The 15,400-nt window shown below is 41.3% G+C and overlaps 1 protein-coding gene across 1 annotated transcript in view; it reads right to left on the bottom strand.

Moving 5' to 3' along the window:
- Positions 1–316: 316 nt before the first annotated feature.
- slc22a18 (solute carrier family 22 member 18) overlaps positions 317–15,400 on the bottom strand; it is a 93,740-nt gene continuing 78,656 nt past the window's right edge. Inside the window, exons 8-10 of the mRNA XM_052029046.1 lie at positions 8,264–8,365; positions 6,823–6,943; positions 317–5,009 (exon numbers count right to left, since the gene is read on the bottom strand). Coding sequence (XP_051885006.1) covers positions 4,843–5,009; positions 6,823–6,943; positions 8,264–8,365 — 390 coding nt within the window. The 3' untranslated portion in view covers positions 317–4,842. The remainder of the gene's footprint in view (positions 5,010–6,822; positions 6,944–8,263; positions 8,366–15,400) is intronic.

The raw sequence follows: 15,400 nt of genomic DNA, 5'->3' as shown, positions 1-15,400 counted from the left end.
TGCCTGACCTGCTAAATTCCTCCAGCGTTTTGTCTGTGAAGCATCATTACAGCCGTGGGCATGTTTCATTTTTATTAAAGTTATATTCTTCGTTGTCTAAGTTTACACATGGTCACATTGTCAAGGCAGAGAAAGATCACTGGCATTCTCTTTAGTTGAAATGTTTCGTTAAACAAAAGTCAGTTTTCAGTCCTGGGGTTTGTGGTCACTGGGGAAAAAACATCAATATATGGGAGGGGCGGGAGCTATTTCCTGAATGATTCGAACGTTATTTGCATGAGACTTTAAAAGCTACAAGGTTGACTGACACCCTAACTGTAAATCAATTCAGTTCTTTATTCTTCTATTTTACAATAAATACAAAAATACCATATTTGTAATTTATACCACAAGATAATGATCAAAAGGGATGTACAGAAAATTACAACAAAATCGGGTAATATTCAGCAGCATTGATCTGTCGAGTAGAAGCAAGGCATGGTTCACTTTTTACTGTGGTATTTATAACTGTCAAAGATCAGTAATTCATATCACAAATCGCATTCAGGCTCCATCTGGCTGAAATTTCAACCTTGAGGTTACACTCCAGACGGCGATGGGTGCGACAGCACATAGCCAACTGGATTAATAAATCCCATTCCCATTCCTTCAGCACATCTATGTAGACTCCATTCCTTTCCCAACCTGTTTTACAACTACTTGATGCCACAGCATTTACCTCATTGGAACATTTGTCACTGCCACATTAACAGATCCCTTAACCATGTCCATCTCTTTTCTGTTTTCAGTCTGTTGTTGGTTTCACGATATTACAAAATCCCTGTTTTTGCCAGGCTGTGCATTATCAGAACATTTTTATCAATTCAATCATCTATAACAGACCCAGCCTGCAAATATATATTTTCTCCTTCATATATGTTTCTGCACCCTTTACCACACCTTAGTCCTATCTGCCTGTCCAACCTCCATCTGCTTGTTCACCTTCCTCAATATACCCTGCCACTTCCCACTCCTACCCAAACCAAAGACACCAAACACCCTGTCCCACAATTCTTCAGGTCCTCTAATATTTATTTCTGGTGTGAAAGCTATTTATGTGTAATTCCCCTAATCCTTGCAAATAAGTGTTTTTATAGTTACACACAAGCAATTTACAATCCTCAGTCAAATCAAGTTATCCTCAAACCTGAGGAACTGCCTAAGATTGTTTGGCACACGCAATTCTGTGAAAGTGTCCTCAGTAAGGGGCTGTCTGGCCCTCTTCCTGCATATCATTAGCCTCTGGCTCAGCGTCCTCTCCTGCCACCGGAGGTGGCTGGACTTTTTCCATGCTACTGTTTGACTTCCATGGGGAAACCAAGGCAGATCATCCCCCAGCAAACAAGGACTTGCCAACTTTATACCTGCACTGTTAGATTGAAGATTATCCACATAACTCCAAATGCAGCTCAGAAAACCAGTACAGAAGTTGGTCACAGAGAGCCATTGGCTGAGATTCCCTGAACTAGAACTGGTCTGAAGGCCTGCTCCGAGAGACATCAATTTGTCGATTGTTCCCTTGCTTTCCAAGCTTTCAACATTGATCTTCCCCTGACATGACCTGGTTGTTTGGGGGAGGGGTGGGGGTGTGTGGTGCATGTGGTAGAAGTATAAACATATGTGTTATGTCCCCTTTCTTCCTCCCCAAAACCAGTAGTTATAGCAGTAACCTTTGTGATAAAGCCATGGTCAGAGTTGCCACATTGCTCTATTAGACAGCTCTGGGCAAGCAGTCAGATAAGTTTAAAAATCAATTCAATTATACCAACAGAAAAGGACTAGCCAAATGGAGGCCATAAATCTGCAAATAAGCACCTAAGCTAAATTTCTCTCCATGTAGATTTACTTTTATGACTGGAAGATACAACATGACCTTCCATCCAAGGTCTGTTTTAACCAGATGAATGGAGTTAGCAGCTCAATGACCCACAGTTAATATGTGGCATCAATGAGGAGGGGAATTAATAGAATTTAATGTTAATTCTAAAAACTACATTGAAAAATAAAAAACACACTTTTTAAACAGCCTGTATTTTGGATTCAGCAGTCAGACACACACTACAAATTTTAAGCACAGCTGGGACTCCTGGAAGACCCAATCTTCAGACAATTGTTTTAACTAAGGTTTCCATGTAGTCTTAGAATTCAGCACGTTTATAGAGTCACAGAGATGTACAACAAAGAAACGCCGCATCTATACTGACCATCATGCCTCTCTAAACTAATCCCATTTGCCTGCATTAATTCCATATCCCTCTACGCCTTACAGTATGTTACATCCTTACTTTCTTTAACCTACCCAAATGAAATAAGTCTGATGTTCTGAAACAAATTAGAGCTGTCAGTTAATCTCATGATTAACAAGAACTTTATAATGCCCTCATTAAAGTTAAAAAAAACAACAAAGGCCAAAATAAAATGCTCCCTATTGGTTTGTTTGTGATAGTGGGATTCTGGGGAAGAACAGAGAGAGCGGAGGGAGGCTTCTGAATGAAATTTGACTTCTTTGAACTATGAAGAACAAGAGGTGCTGGCTTCACAGTGCAGTTTGAGTTTCACATGAGACAAATGCATTATCCCTGTTAGCGGAGTCTTCAGACTGCAGTTTTGTCCTCTTGGATTGTCCCAAGAAAGTACTTTTGTGCACAGGAGCCAGAAGAGAAGAGTTCAGTATGGAAGGAATAATTCTGATGTTTGTCCTAAATCAGGGTTCCTTCTGACTTTGTTACTGGCTTCCCAACTCCTCCCCATCCTAGGCTGTGCTTCAGCAACCCATTCCCATCTAAATTTATTGTTAATAAAATCAGCTCTATGAAAGGATTAGAAGAAAGATATCATTTTTCAAAACTGAAACAAGCCATTAGACTAGTAACCTTTGCTAGCTTTCAAGTGGGGGGGCGGGGCAGGTAGACACACTTTGGCAAAAAATCCTTCACATAAAAGCCACATTAGGTACTAAATTAACACATTGCTTACTACCCCTTACCCTCGCTCTTTCTCATATTTTCTTCTTTTAGTTCAAATTCCATTCCCCTTACCCAATTCTGCACCTGCCTCTTAGTATCTCTCTCTCACTATCCTTCTGTATCTATCAATTTTTCTGTTCCCTTTATATTTCAATAAGATCACCCCTCATCCTTCTAAAATGAAAAGAACATAGGTCTAAGCAATGAACATACTATGCTTTGGATAAAATACATAGTGCTGTCAAGAAGCAAAAGATAAAGAGAAGGAAAAAATGTTGATAATATTGGCAAAAATCATAAAATTCAGGAGCACTTTGGAAATGTGTGAAGTATGGTCAAGGTTACAATTACCTATAAAAAAATTGAGATTTACTATTTAGTTAAAAGATCATTATAAGGTTTTGTGAAAACATCTGACATACTTTTGTTTATTGTACAATTATTTCTTATCACCATTTACACTTCCTCATGAGGTTAACTTGATCTGCTTTTGTTTTAAATTCAGTGCAATGCTTGAATTTTGATTCTGGGATTTGGGCAATTCTGGGCTATTCTATGGTGGTTTTGTAGTATTTAGTAGTTAGACGTTAGACTGACCAGGTAATGCTTGTGTTGCCCAGTAGTGAACCAGCCAGAGGTTTACAAATGAGTCTTCAACAATTCTTACAAAGGGCCAAAGGCCTGAAAAGTTAACCTGTCATTTCTCCTATCTCTCACTAGCTGACCTGTTGAGTCTTTATAGTATTTTCTGTTTTTAATTCAGTGTTTTTGGCTATATTTTAATCTTGCTAGCACAAAGTGAATTCGTTTTCACAATTTGACCTGGTCGGAGAGAAACTGATAATCTATTATTTGATCAGCAGCATAATTACTATATTATTTGGCAGAAATCGTCCCACCTCACCTTCCTCAAGTTCTCCCTCACTCTCCAGCCATAAGAAAAATACCCATGAAGGATTACTGAGTAGCATTCCCTTGGGAACCAGCCTGGTTGGGCCATGGGCAACTAATGGTGATGATCTAGGTTCGGCAGGTAGGCACTGTGTCTACAATGGATCTCCCTGACACTGGCCACAGGAAAAGCCATCACCAGGCTTCTCAGAGCCTCCTTGAAAAGGGGTAACACCCCCACTCGCCCATAACCACATAAAATGGAGAAGGAGCATTCAGGATGGCTTTGAGAATCAGAAGCATTCAAAAGCCCAGTGCTTAAGGCAGAAGAGGTGCACCACCTCCCAACATACCCAGCCACCTGCCTCATCATGTGCCTCCTGCCTCATCAGTCCCACACTGGCCTCCTCAGATGCCTCAGAATCCACATTACTGGAGGGGAGGCAAGTCATCCTCAATGCCTAAAGATTGCCTAAGATGAAGAGGGAGCAGAAGGTAAAGTTGCAGCACAATAGCAACCATAAGGCTACTGCCCAACTGGAGAATTAATTATCTTTCAGCTAAATTAACTTCATGTGAAAACACTAGCAGTTTCTGTTATGTGTGATATTCTTCATGTTTTTGGTTATTGACTTCCTTCATGTATCAGCTGAACATCAATGTCTGGGATTCACTAATATCTGATAAGCAAAGAACTCTTCAGCACTGATCTTCACAACTCAAATCAAGGCACTGGCTGTGCTATATGTCCATTATCACCATACCTCCTCGTCTCTAGTACCAAACTGCTGATGCACCAAGTGTTGAAATTATTCACGTTAGATTACTATTGGGTACTGCAATTCTCTTAAACTATTGAGATTCTGGACCTGAAATCTGCCTTTTCATTCTGTAAGTAGCCGCCAGGTCCAAGACTCTTCCCAGAGTTGACGGCACTCCAACATTTTCAATTGGAAATCTTTTTAAAGACATAGAAAAAGACCAGCAAACTGACTGCGAACTGCAAATATCCGAAGGATGGGTACCCATATAGTTGGTAAAGGAAACCTCCAATAGTGGGAGCCACTGAACGAACGAAAGAGTGTACGGACATATTCAACCCAAGCATCGCACCTACAGAAAGAAAGATTCACAATCAAATAATGAATGAGGGAAAATGAAAAGGGTTCAACAGACCTAGTGCGTAAAGTCCAAATCTATCTGTGCCTCAGCATGGCTCAATAATCCAAGTCCCAATAATCCAAGTCTCCTATAACAAGTTTAACCCAATCTAGTTCAACTGGATCAACTTTCCCAGCAGCAGAAGAACCTATCCTCTTTTCTACCTGACATCACAGTACCAAGCTTGACCCCTGGTCAAAATCCCTCACTGGCATAGAAACCCAACCCGGTCCATATCACTCAATACCTACAGCAGCACAGTAACCCAGCATCCCACTGCCCATTTATCTTAGTTGATATAGTAAACTACCCTGTCTTCTGTAGGCCATCTCTCCCAAAGGGCACAGTAGGCCAGGCAGCAGCAACAACAGCCCAACTTCCTCAGCCTTTACAACACACCAGCTGGCAGTTATTCAGACAAAAGTAACTTTGCTTAAACTTCGGACCTTAACCCTCCCGGTAAGCTAGTTCATCTTGCTTACCCAGCCCAGGGTTAGACTCGTTCTTTCCTTTCATTTAGGACAAGGTCAATGGCAGCCTAATTTGAATTTCCTCCCACTGAATTATATCAATGATCTCTGGGAAAGAGCAGGGCATCTCTTCTCTGAACTTCAAGTGATCTGTGTATAAAGTGGAGAAAAATCATGTGGGGGCTCTGGGGGAAATTATATTTGCACACAAGTAATTTTATACTTCTATGACATCTTTGATGTGCACAAAGATATCTCAAGGCACGACATTCAGAGCATAAAACACTGGATATCAAACAGGAATGGAAAAACACAGATAGAGTGGGGCAGGGCAGTGGGGCGAATCAAAAGATGTAAATGAAACTTTTTTAAAAACAAGATACTATGCAAAGGCTTCAGGGTACATCCAGATTCCAGCAGCTGCAGAATATCTCGTGTCAAGGTACATCAATGTGGGCTGCAGATACAATGGCTGAAACTTGTCAAGGCAAGATGATTCAGAGAATTCTGCAGGTTGAGTTTCAATGTGATAAAGCCACCACAGTTGCAGCCTCAGGAAAAGAGAGACTGGCTGCCTATTCAAGGGCCTATTTATCATGTGCGAGCCAAGGCAGATAGTCTTGGCAAACTATTTCACTGAGGGAGGAAGGCGGTGAGGGGATTTTGTAAGGGCAGTTGATTTTGACCTTTCCTAATACATACATAGCAAGGCCCAATGAGTAATGATGTGGAGAAGAATTATGGATCTGTGCGCCTTGAAATAGGACATTCAGCCTATTATGTCAGTGGTTTGTGTCAGTTACAGAGTCATAGAGTGATACAGCATGGAAATAGGCCCTTTGGCCCAACTTGCCCATGTTGACCATGGTGCCCACCAAACAAGTCCCGTTTGCCTGGATTTGGCCCATATCCCTCCAAACCTCTCCATATATGTTCTTTGAAAGAACTATCTGATTAGTGTCACTACCAAGGTATTTCCTTGAACCCTGTATATTCTCCCCTTTCATATATTTCTCCAATTCCTTTCTGGAAGCCAAAGCCTGAAAACGACATTTTCTTTCTCATATATCAAGGGAGCTTGAGGCAAATGAAAGAATATCACTAACTCCATAGTCGGTATCAGTTAACTTAGCAAGGGGTCTCAGCAGCTAAACTTTGGACCTTCTACTCCTACTGGCTCTGTAAATCACTACACATTGCAATTCACAATGTATCATGAGGGAGGATAATGGTTTTAAAGCGGAAGTTCAATGGTAGTAAAAGTTAATAATTATAGCGTTATTTTATTCACTTACCAGTGTCTGCAGGAGGAACAATTTTGGTTAAGATACTATTTGTGGTGAGGTAGAATCCAGAGATTCCCAAGGACATGGGGATGCAAGTAAGGCAGAAATGGAGGATGTTGCTCATCAATGCCTGAGGAAAATAGATGGAAACTATTAATCTTAGAACAGAGAGAAATAAAATCAAACCAATAGCATTACAAAAAATACATTTGATTTGTGATGTACCAACTGTTGCAATGTATTCCTCCTTCTCAGATTTTTTTTATGTTGCCAATGTCACAATTTAGGCTAGTGTTGAAGAATGGTCACTTGGGTGTAATGTGATGGAAACACCTCACGAACTGTGCCCAAGCAACAGTTGATATTTCCAGAACAGAGAGTGGGTGTTGAAAACACTGGTAAGAGAAAATGGTCCACTGTCCTCTCCTATCAGATCCATCTTCTTCAGCCCTTTGGCACTTCCACCTATCACCTCCCAGCTTCTTACACCATTCCCGCTCTCCCCTCCCCCACCTATCTTCCCCCTCTCACCTGGATTCACCTAACCCCGCCAGCTCTTGCTCCACCCCTCCCCCACCCTCTTATACTGGCTACTGCCCTTTTTCTTTCCAGTCCTGATGAAGGGTCTTGACTGTCCATTCCCCTCCATAGATGCTGCGTGACCCACTAAGTTCCTCCAGCATTTTGAGTGTTGCAAGAGAAAATCCCCGATGTCTTTTTCAGCTGTGAGTGATCATCCCAGGCTCATACTTGACTGCATGATAGTCAAAAACCACCAACAAAGCATTCAAAGGACTTCAAAGTCATCCGGCCTCACTACCCTTTCATTTCCATAATTGTAGCCTTCCTGAACTGTTCTAAACTGTGAAAGCATGTCAGGCCTTGTGGTTTCAACCCACCCTGAGCATGTTTAAAGATTGACAAAATCCTTGACCTTTACCCTGTGAACCCTCCCTCACATTAGCATGAGGATGTGGGTGAGCCTCAGGCTACGAGCTGCATCCTGCCATTAAAGCCACAGACATAAGCACACAGCTGCCACGGTGATGCAGTTCGGGTTGTGGGGGAGGGGGTTATTGAAGTGATAGGCAAAAGCTTTTATTTAACATCTGCTTTAATAGTGGTTAAAATATTTTACTCTCTATATTGCAAAGTCTTGAGAGTTCAAACCTTCCAGAATTGACTAAAAATCTCTAGAAATTTAAGGGTAATCTCAAGGACACTGCTGTGAGCAACCAGAGAATGGGGCATTTAAAAAAAATTGTGGTATTGTGGCTTTCTCTTCTGTGGCATCCTACTTAGATCATGTGTGCAATGCCCTTCCACTGACTCAGTAACACTGGGTCACTAAGCTCATGTGCTCTCATTACTTTCTTGTAGTATTTGCTTTGAATACAAAGTTTGAAGAACTCCATCCAGTGTAATGCATGGACACTAGATCAAAACTTACCGTGACTAACCCCACTAGAGAAATCACCAGGATGGACCAGGGAAGTAGGGTTTTCTCCCCTAGTCGTTCAGTCAGCCATCCAACCACCAGCCCCTGCATAACCTAGGGAAGAGTGGAAACCATTAAATGACATCAATTTAACTTCGGAACATGCAAAACATGTAACAGACAGGTTGGAGTATTTTTCTTTGGGCTCCATTATCAGAGTTTGATGGGTTAAATTTCCCCACTTTCACGTTATGAAAGCACTAGAGGTACAATTATTGTTTCCATTCATTGATGTGTTTGACCTCAGGACTAACAGGATTCTATGGCTCAGTGCACATCAGGCAATATTTTCCTCACTGGTCTCATAGTGTTCTGTGAACAGTTTTAACTGTTAAAATGCAGTGTGAGCTACTGCCAATTTGAAGACTACAGTTCCTTCATTAAACATCTGTCACAGACAATGTTGAAGGACATATAAACACGAATATCAGATGCTAGTTCTAATTGCATTATTTTTGTTCGATGTTGTATTGTCCGCAATTTTGTATGGAAATACACTGCCTGAGGAAATATCTGTGGAGCTGACTGCACTCAGAGATTGGCTGTATGCAAAGCTGGCATTCACTTTTATTTGAACTCACAGGTTGTGCTGAAGGGTGGGTGTTTCTGTGACTCAATCATTTACTAATGACACAGTCAGTCCACTTGCTTCATTCACAAACAGGGAGTTTACTTCCTCTCTCATTCAACCACCGCTTTCTTCTTTTGTTTGGTGTCAGTGAGCTCAAATTTTAGCTGAGAAAAGAAATATGAGACAGGTGCATTCAGTGACCTCTTGTTACAGGGCCATGCCCTTACACAGCATGTGTCAGAACCAGCTCTCTTCAGATCAGCCCAACACCTGCTGTGGGCTGGAGACAAAGAGTTCGGAAGATTCCAGCTTTTAGTCAGGCTGACACGAGTTTGCCAATTTCAATTGAGCATCAACAATAACCTGAATTTATATTGCGCCCATAATGGTTGCAAAACAAGCAACAGTTCATTTGGACTGTGTGCTCTTGGATTATGGGGGACATCAGGGAGGGTAATCATTTTTAATTGTTCAGTAAACCTCTTCTGGAAACTGCATCGGGGTCACTGTAATACCACTCACATTCATGAAATAAGTTACTGACAATTCACTGACTGTACTGAAAGAATAAGAAAGGTCACTTGTTGGAACTACCAATTCAGGAACATTATTCTCAGAACCTTTGGAAGATGATGGAAGAAAAAATTTAAAATACCCAAACACAGTTCCCATAGGGTCTTTAGGGAGTTCCTTAGCAGTGGGCTGAATATGTAAAAAAAAAGTGCAAATGCTTGAAATCAGGAATGAAAATGAAGCTCTGTTATCATGCACACAGCCTGTCCTGCTCGTTTGCCATGCAGGAATCTGAGATGATTAGAGGAAGGAAGTAGTTTGAAATGATTGTGATAAAGCCATCACCATAATGTGAATGAAACAGGTAGAGCAATCCTATTGTAGAATGATGGAATTTCCCACTTAAACGAGAGGCATAAACATTTGAGTTCACTTCCTTCCTCTTTTGTCTAATGATTGATCCGTACATGAATGTTAAGGTTTGCATGGTTTTATTGTTGTATATAGTTTTTTATGATGAATAAAGTTTATTTTGATTTAAAAAATTGGCTTTCTATGAACAGAAGCCTTTGAGTGAATGCAGCCACAATCATGATAATACGAGGCAGTTTTCCAAGGGATAAGGGAAGTAACTTTGCCACAATAGGCCTATAGGTCACATCAATGCCATGCACAAGACCCTGACAGAAGTCCTATAACAGAAGTGTTGGGCAGGTTTTAACAAAGCCATTGAATCTTGGCGAAGTGGCAGAAAGTAAAATCTGGAGTCTAGGGAACTGGCAGACCTGATAGCATGTCAAGCATAGTACAATATGACTACAGAATTGGTCACAAAGGATCTTCTATCTGCAAATCCCACACCATCTCATCTTGAAAATAAATTATTGTTCCTTCATGACTGTGAGGTCAAAATGCTGGATTAGCTTTCCAACAACCATGTGCAAACACCTGCACCATGGGAAATGCAATAGTTAAATGCAGCATCTCACCACCACTCAAAAGTTTCTCGTGATAATTAGGGATGGACAATAAATGCTGACCTATCACCAATGCCCACATGCCACAAAAAACAAATAATATTGACCCAATTTAAAATTTTTGTCTGTCACGTGATTTACTGGAGTGGTTATCTTGGTCAGTTTGTGAGGTAGAGTCAATCATGGTTCTTCTCACAACAGCTCAATGTTCAGGAGATTCCTACTGCTCAACTCAACAGAGCATTCCGTCAGTTTAAAGCCAAGAGGGAGAGAAGGGGAGAAAGAGAGAGGGAGAGAGGGGGTGGTGAGAGAGATGGAAGGGGGGGGGGGCGGAAAGAGAAGTCGGGAGGAAGGGAGGGAGGCAGAGAGAGAGAAACCATGTAAAAAGTGAGTAACTATGCTTCAAGAATCATCATTGTGTTGCAAGCCAAAACAGGAAAAGATGCTTTGCTTTTTCTCATTTAAACAGATAATAAATAGATAATAGTAAAGGTTTTAATATGTTACTTCTAGGTATTGTTCATTTACCTGCTTAATAAACATAATGGCTTGTATTTTGCTGAGTTTTGCCAGCACACATCGATTTGAATTTCCAGACTTCAGGTGCAGTAGTTCAGGAATTAATTTATGAAATGGCACCTCACCCTGTCACTGTGCTCTGTTGCTGCCCTCCATACAGAGTGGTAGTTTTAAAATTTATATTGCTTTACTGTAATGTTTTTGATTACCTAAAATGTGTCTGTGTGTTTTTAATGAACTTGCTCACTCTGCTGGTTGTAAATTGACTTGAGGTGAGCAGAGCTGCCAAACGTAAGCTCAGAGACCTGTCATCAGAAGCACACTGACTGACTTTGCCTCACAAGGTAATATCAGAGACATTTGAAAACTATTAAAAAGCCTCACAGATTTCACAGCTGAGAAGTCCTGACCCAGCTTCGCCAGCTGTGAAATGGTGTAATGGGCATTTCAGGGATGGGGCTCCACACTCAGGCACCCATGGAACTGTTGAAGCATGTCACTGGACTATGCACATGCTGGAATGAGTATGGGCAGTGTCAAAAGTAAGATGGTGAACGTCATATCAGCAGTTAGCGATGAATAGATCTGAAGAGAGCGAGAGGCTGAAAGAAGGGATCCAGATGGATCAGAAATTCTGAAGATAGGAGAAAGGTAAGGGTGACAGACATACAAATTAAAGGCAGGAGCAAAACACTCAGACCCTCACACCTGCTCTGTCATTTAATAAGATCACGCTGATCTAATTGTAATCTCAACTCCACACTCCTGTCTACCAACAGTAACCTTTTAACACCACACGCCCCAACCCTTGCTTATCAAGCATCTATCCACCTCTCCTTTAAAAATGTCCATAGACTGCTTCTACCATCCTCTGAGGAAGAGAATTCACAGATTCACTATCTTCTGGGGAAAAAATGTCTGTTTTCTGTCTTAAATGGGTGACCCCTTATTTTTGAACAGTGCATTCAGTTCCCCTGGCAATAAACAATATATTCCAATTGTTTATCAAATTACTTGGTATACCTGTATACTGGTATTTGTGAATCATGCACTAAAGCACCCAGAAAGATCTGTAGCTCAGAGCCCTGCAATCTCTCACCATTTAGAGAATATACTTCTAATTTTTTTCTCTGCCAAAATGGACATTTCCATATTTTCCCACATTATAATCCATTTGACAGATCTTTGTCCACTCACATATCATGTCTACACCCCTTGCATTAATAGGCATCAACCTGAAACGTTAACTGTTTTGTTTGCATACAGGCTGCCTGACCTGCTGAGTGTCTCCAATGTTATCTGTTTTTATATTCATATTCCTTGATAGCCTAATTATGTTGTCTTTGCAATTTACAAAGCAAGTTGCATCACAAGCAACAATGCAAATTAATCATTACAAGTAACAATAAACAAAATTTTGTTCATTTCTTGAGGAACGGAATTGAAATGAAGGGAACTTTTGTTAAACGGTTAAGCTATGTAACAGATCAGATTGTGAACAGATTGGGCCCTTCGCTCTTGAAGGAAGGAGATACACTGCAGAGATGACCAGAAGCAAGGGTTATAAATAGTAGGTAGGTACAATATGGTCTTCAAAGGAAACCTCTTTGCCCAGAGATGTGCACCAGTTGTAGTTGAATGAATGATGGAAGTGAATGAATGAATTGAAAAAAAATGAGGTAGAAAATAAATTATGTAAAAAGATTAGATGGAAAAGAGTCAGAGGAGGTTTCAGTGGAACATAAATAACTGTAAACTGCATAAAGAGCAATAGGAATTTACTGTGTTGAATGGAATAACTCTGTGCTATACACTACATGCAATTCTCTGCAACTTGCATTTTGCAAGAGCCCATAAACATCAATGAGATAATTGATAGTCTGCTCTTCCAGTGGGTGTTGGCTGAGGGAATAATGTTGGCCAGGATTTTGTGGAAATGCCATGCTCTTCGTTGACTGTGATATTTCACATCTACTTGAAGCCTCAGTTATTAACTGTGAAGCACTCTCTCAGTAACACACCGAGGTGTAGGCAGCAATGATAAATGCGGTTATCCAAAAATCTTCAATGGGTTTAGGACAAAGCAGGAAGTTGGTTAAGAGAGGCATTTAAAATATGGTTGATTGCAGAAATGAGTGTGCTAAGTTTATGAAACAATGCAGCAGTCAGGTGCAAACAGATTTGCCCAATTGCCGCACACATTTGTGCAACCAATCAATGTTAATCTATCAGTTTAAAAAATTGTCATTTTGCCAAGGTTTTTGACTCGAGGCCATGTCCCAGGTTGAATATAACGTGGAGCACAAATGAGCTGCTTGAGGAACTCAGCCGGCTAGGCATCATCTGTGGAAGGAAATGCACAGTCGACATTTTGGTTTGAGACCCTTCATTTAGACTGACAGGGTAGAGGGGAGATAGCCAGTATAAAGAGGTGAGGTGATATGAAAGGAAGGTGAAGGTGAACCAAATAAGGGAGGTGTGGTAGGCAGATGGGAACAGTGGGGGGAGGGGACCCAGTGGGAGGAGTGTGTGGGTGATGGGCAGATGGAGTAGGTGGGGGCCGGGGAAGAAACTGGGAGATTGGAAGCTGTATGTGGGAGGTTTGGGAAGAAGGGTGCACTGGAGAGGACCTGGTAGATTAGATGTAGAGAAAAAGGAACAGAGGGGGAGCAGATTCCTCTTCACCTTCCTTTCTTATCAGATTCCATAATCTGCAGCTGTTTGTTGCCTCCACCTATCACCTCCCAGCCTCTGTCACTATCTCCAGCCTTCCCTCCTCAACCTGACTCCATCTGCCAATCCATTGCTCCTCACCTAGATCTACCTATCACTTACCACTTCTTGCCCCACCCTTCCCCCTCATCTCATCTCTCCTCTACTCTTTTCAGTTGAGATGAAGGATCTCGACCTGAAATGCTGACCGTGCATCCCCCCCCCATAGATGCTGCCTGACCCGTTGAGTTCTTTCAGCAGCTCATTTTTTGCTCCAGATCCCTGTCTCTGTCTGATCATAATGTGAATTTGAGTCCCCTTCTGTCATTGCAATTGAAATTGAGAAGGTAATTTAATCCAAAACACTAAGAAGAATACCTTTGGGACATATTTTTTTCCTTCAGCCTACATACATTACATTCAACCAAACTGCTGGAGGAACTCAGCAGGTTAAGCAGCATCTGTGGTGTGAAACAGACAGTCGACATTCTAGGTCGAGACCCTTCATCTGGATTTCCATATTCGCTCCACTTCCCTCCACGGACGCTGCTTGATTTGCTGAGTTCCTCCAGCATTTTGTTTGTTGCTCCAGATTCCAGCATCTGCAGTCTCTTGTGACTCCACATTACATTCAGCCTGAAACAACTCTCTCAATAGCATGATTGGGTGATTAACCTGGCGATGTCTGGTCCTATGCTGCTGTTTGAATGGCAGTTAAGTTGCTCTTTCCACTTCCTGATGCCTGCTGCAAGTTTTGAATACTCTGTCCAGCAACTGAATGTATTTGAGAAAGCCACATTATAGAAATGGAACCAGCCCAACTATAAATCCATTTAATGTGCAACAATTGTTTCCACACCACTTTGCATATGAATGTGTTTGCAGCAGGTGGTTTATTTTCCCTTTGGGCATTTTTAGAGTCACATCTTTCCCACGGTTGCAATCTTAGCTATTTCATTGCCACTCAGTCTGCATTCTCTTTCCAATTTATAGGTGCCAAAGCATTAGCCATTGTGAAAGAGAAGAAATGCAGGTATTTCAGGTTAAATGCAATATCAAAATTGTCAGCTAATGTATGAAAGGCATTGTGTTGGGGTTAAACAGACTCAGCTAGCCTGGATTTTTGCGATTCAAAACCCCTTTGATAATTTAATGCCACATGTCATCAAAAGTTCAAAGGAACAAATGCCATGGAATAATCAGCACTACAAACCAAGATAATCTGAAAAGGAGAAATGTTTCAGTAAGTGGCAAGACAATTAAAGAAATTTTATCACTTCAGGGTAATTCACAACTGCCAGGTCACCAAGTCTGCACTGAGTTAGCAAACAGACTACTCTTGGTTCTCTGGGGGAAAAAAATTCAGCCATAGCATCCACTCCTGACTCGCCAAAAAAAAACTCACGTGGAAATCAGATGAGAAGATGTATGTGGTGTGTTCATGCCTATCTAGGCTTGTATGCAAAGATCGATTCCAGCACTAGATATTGGAGGTTGTTGGCAGCTGTGGAAAAGTAACTACTAAAGAATCAGTCCATTTAGTAAAGGAAATAAGAAATCATGAAACTCCACAACTGTCTCTGCATGTCGAAGATGTGGACTAGAATGGAGAGACGTTATTGGGGAAGATAACAACGTCGTTAAAGATGTAGGTTTCTTGGGGCCTGTGAGACCCACAATAGCAAGTTGGTGGGGTCTATGGCAAAAAAGGCAGGAATATATTTGTGGGGGCTCTGCCACTGACAATAGAGATAATAGTAAGAGAGGAGGCATAAAATAGATTGAATTGGAATGGAG

Source organism: Pristis pectinata, chromosome 14 (genome assembly GCF_009764475.1).
Source record: "Pristis pectinata isolate sPriPec2 chromosome 14, sPriPec2.1.pri, whole genome shotgun sequence".
NCBI lineage: Eukaryota > Metazoa > Chordata > Chondrichthyes > Rhinopristiformes > Pristidae > Pristis > Pristis pectinata.
Note: the sequence above shows the minus strand (reverse complement) of the source record. Positions and strands in the feature narration are given on the sequence as shown.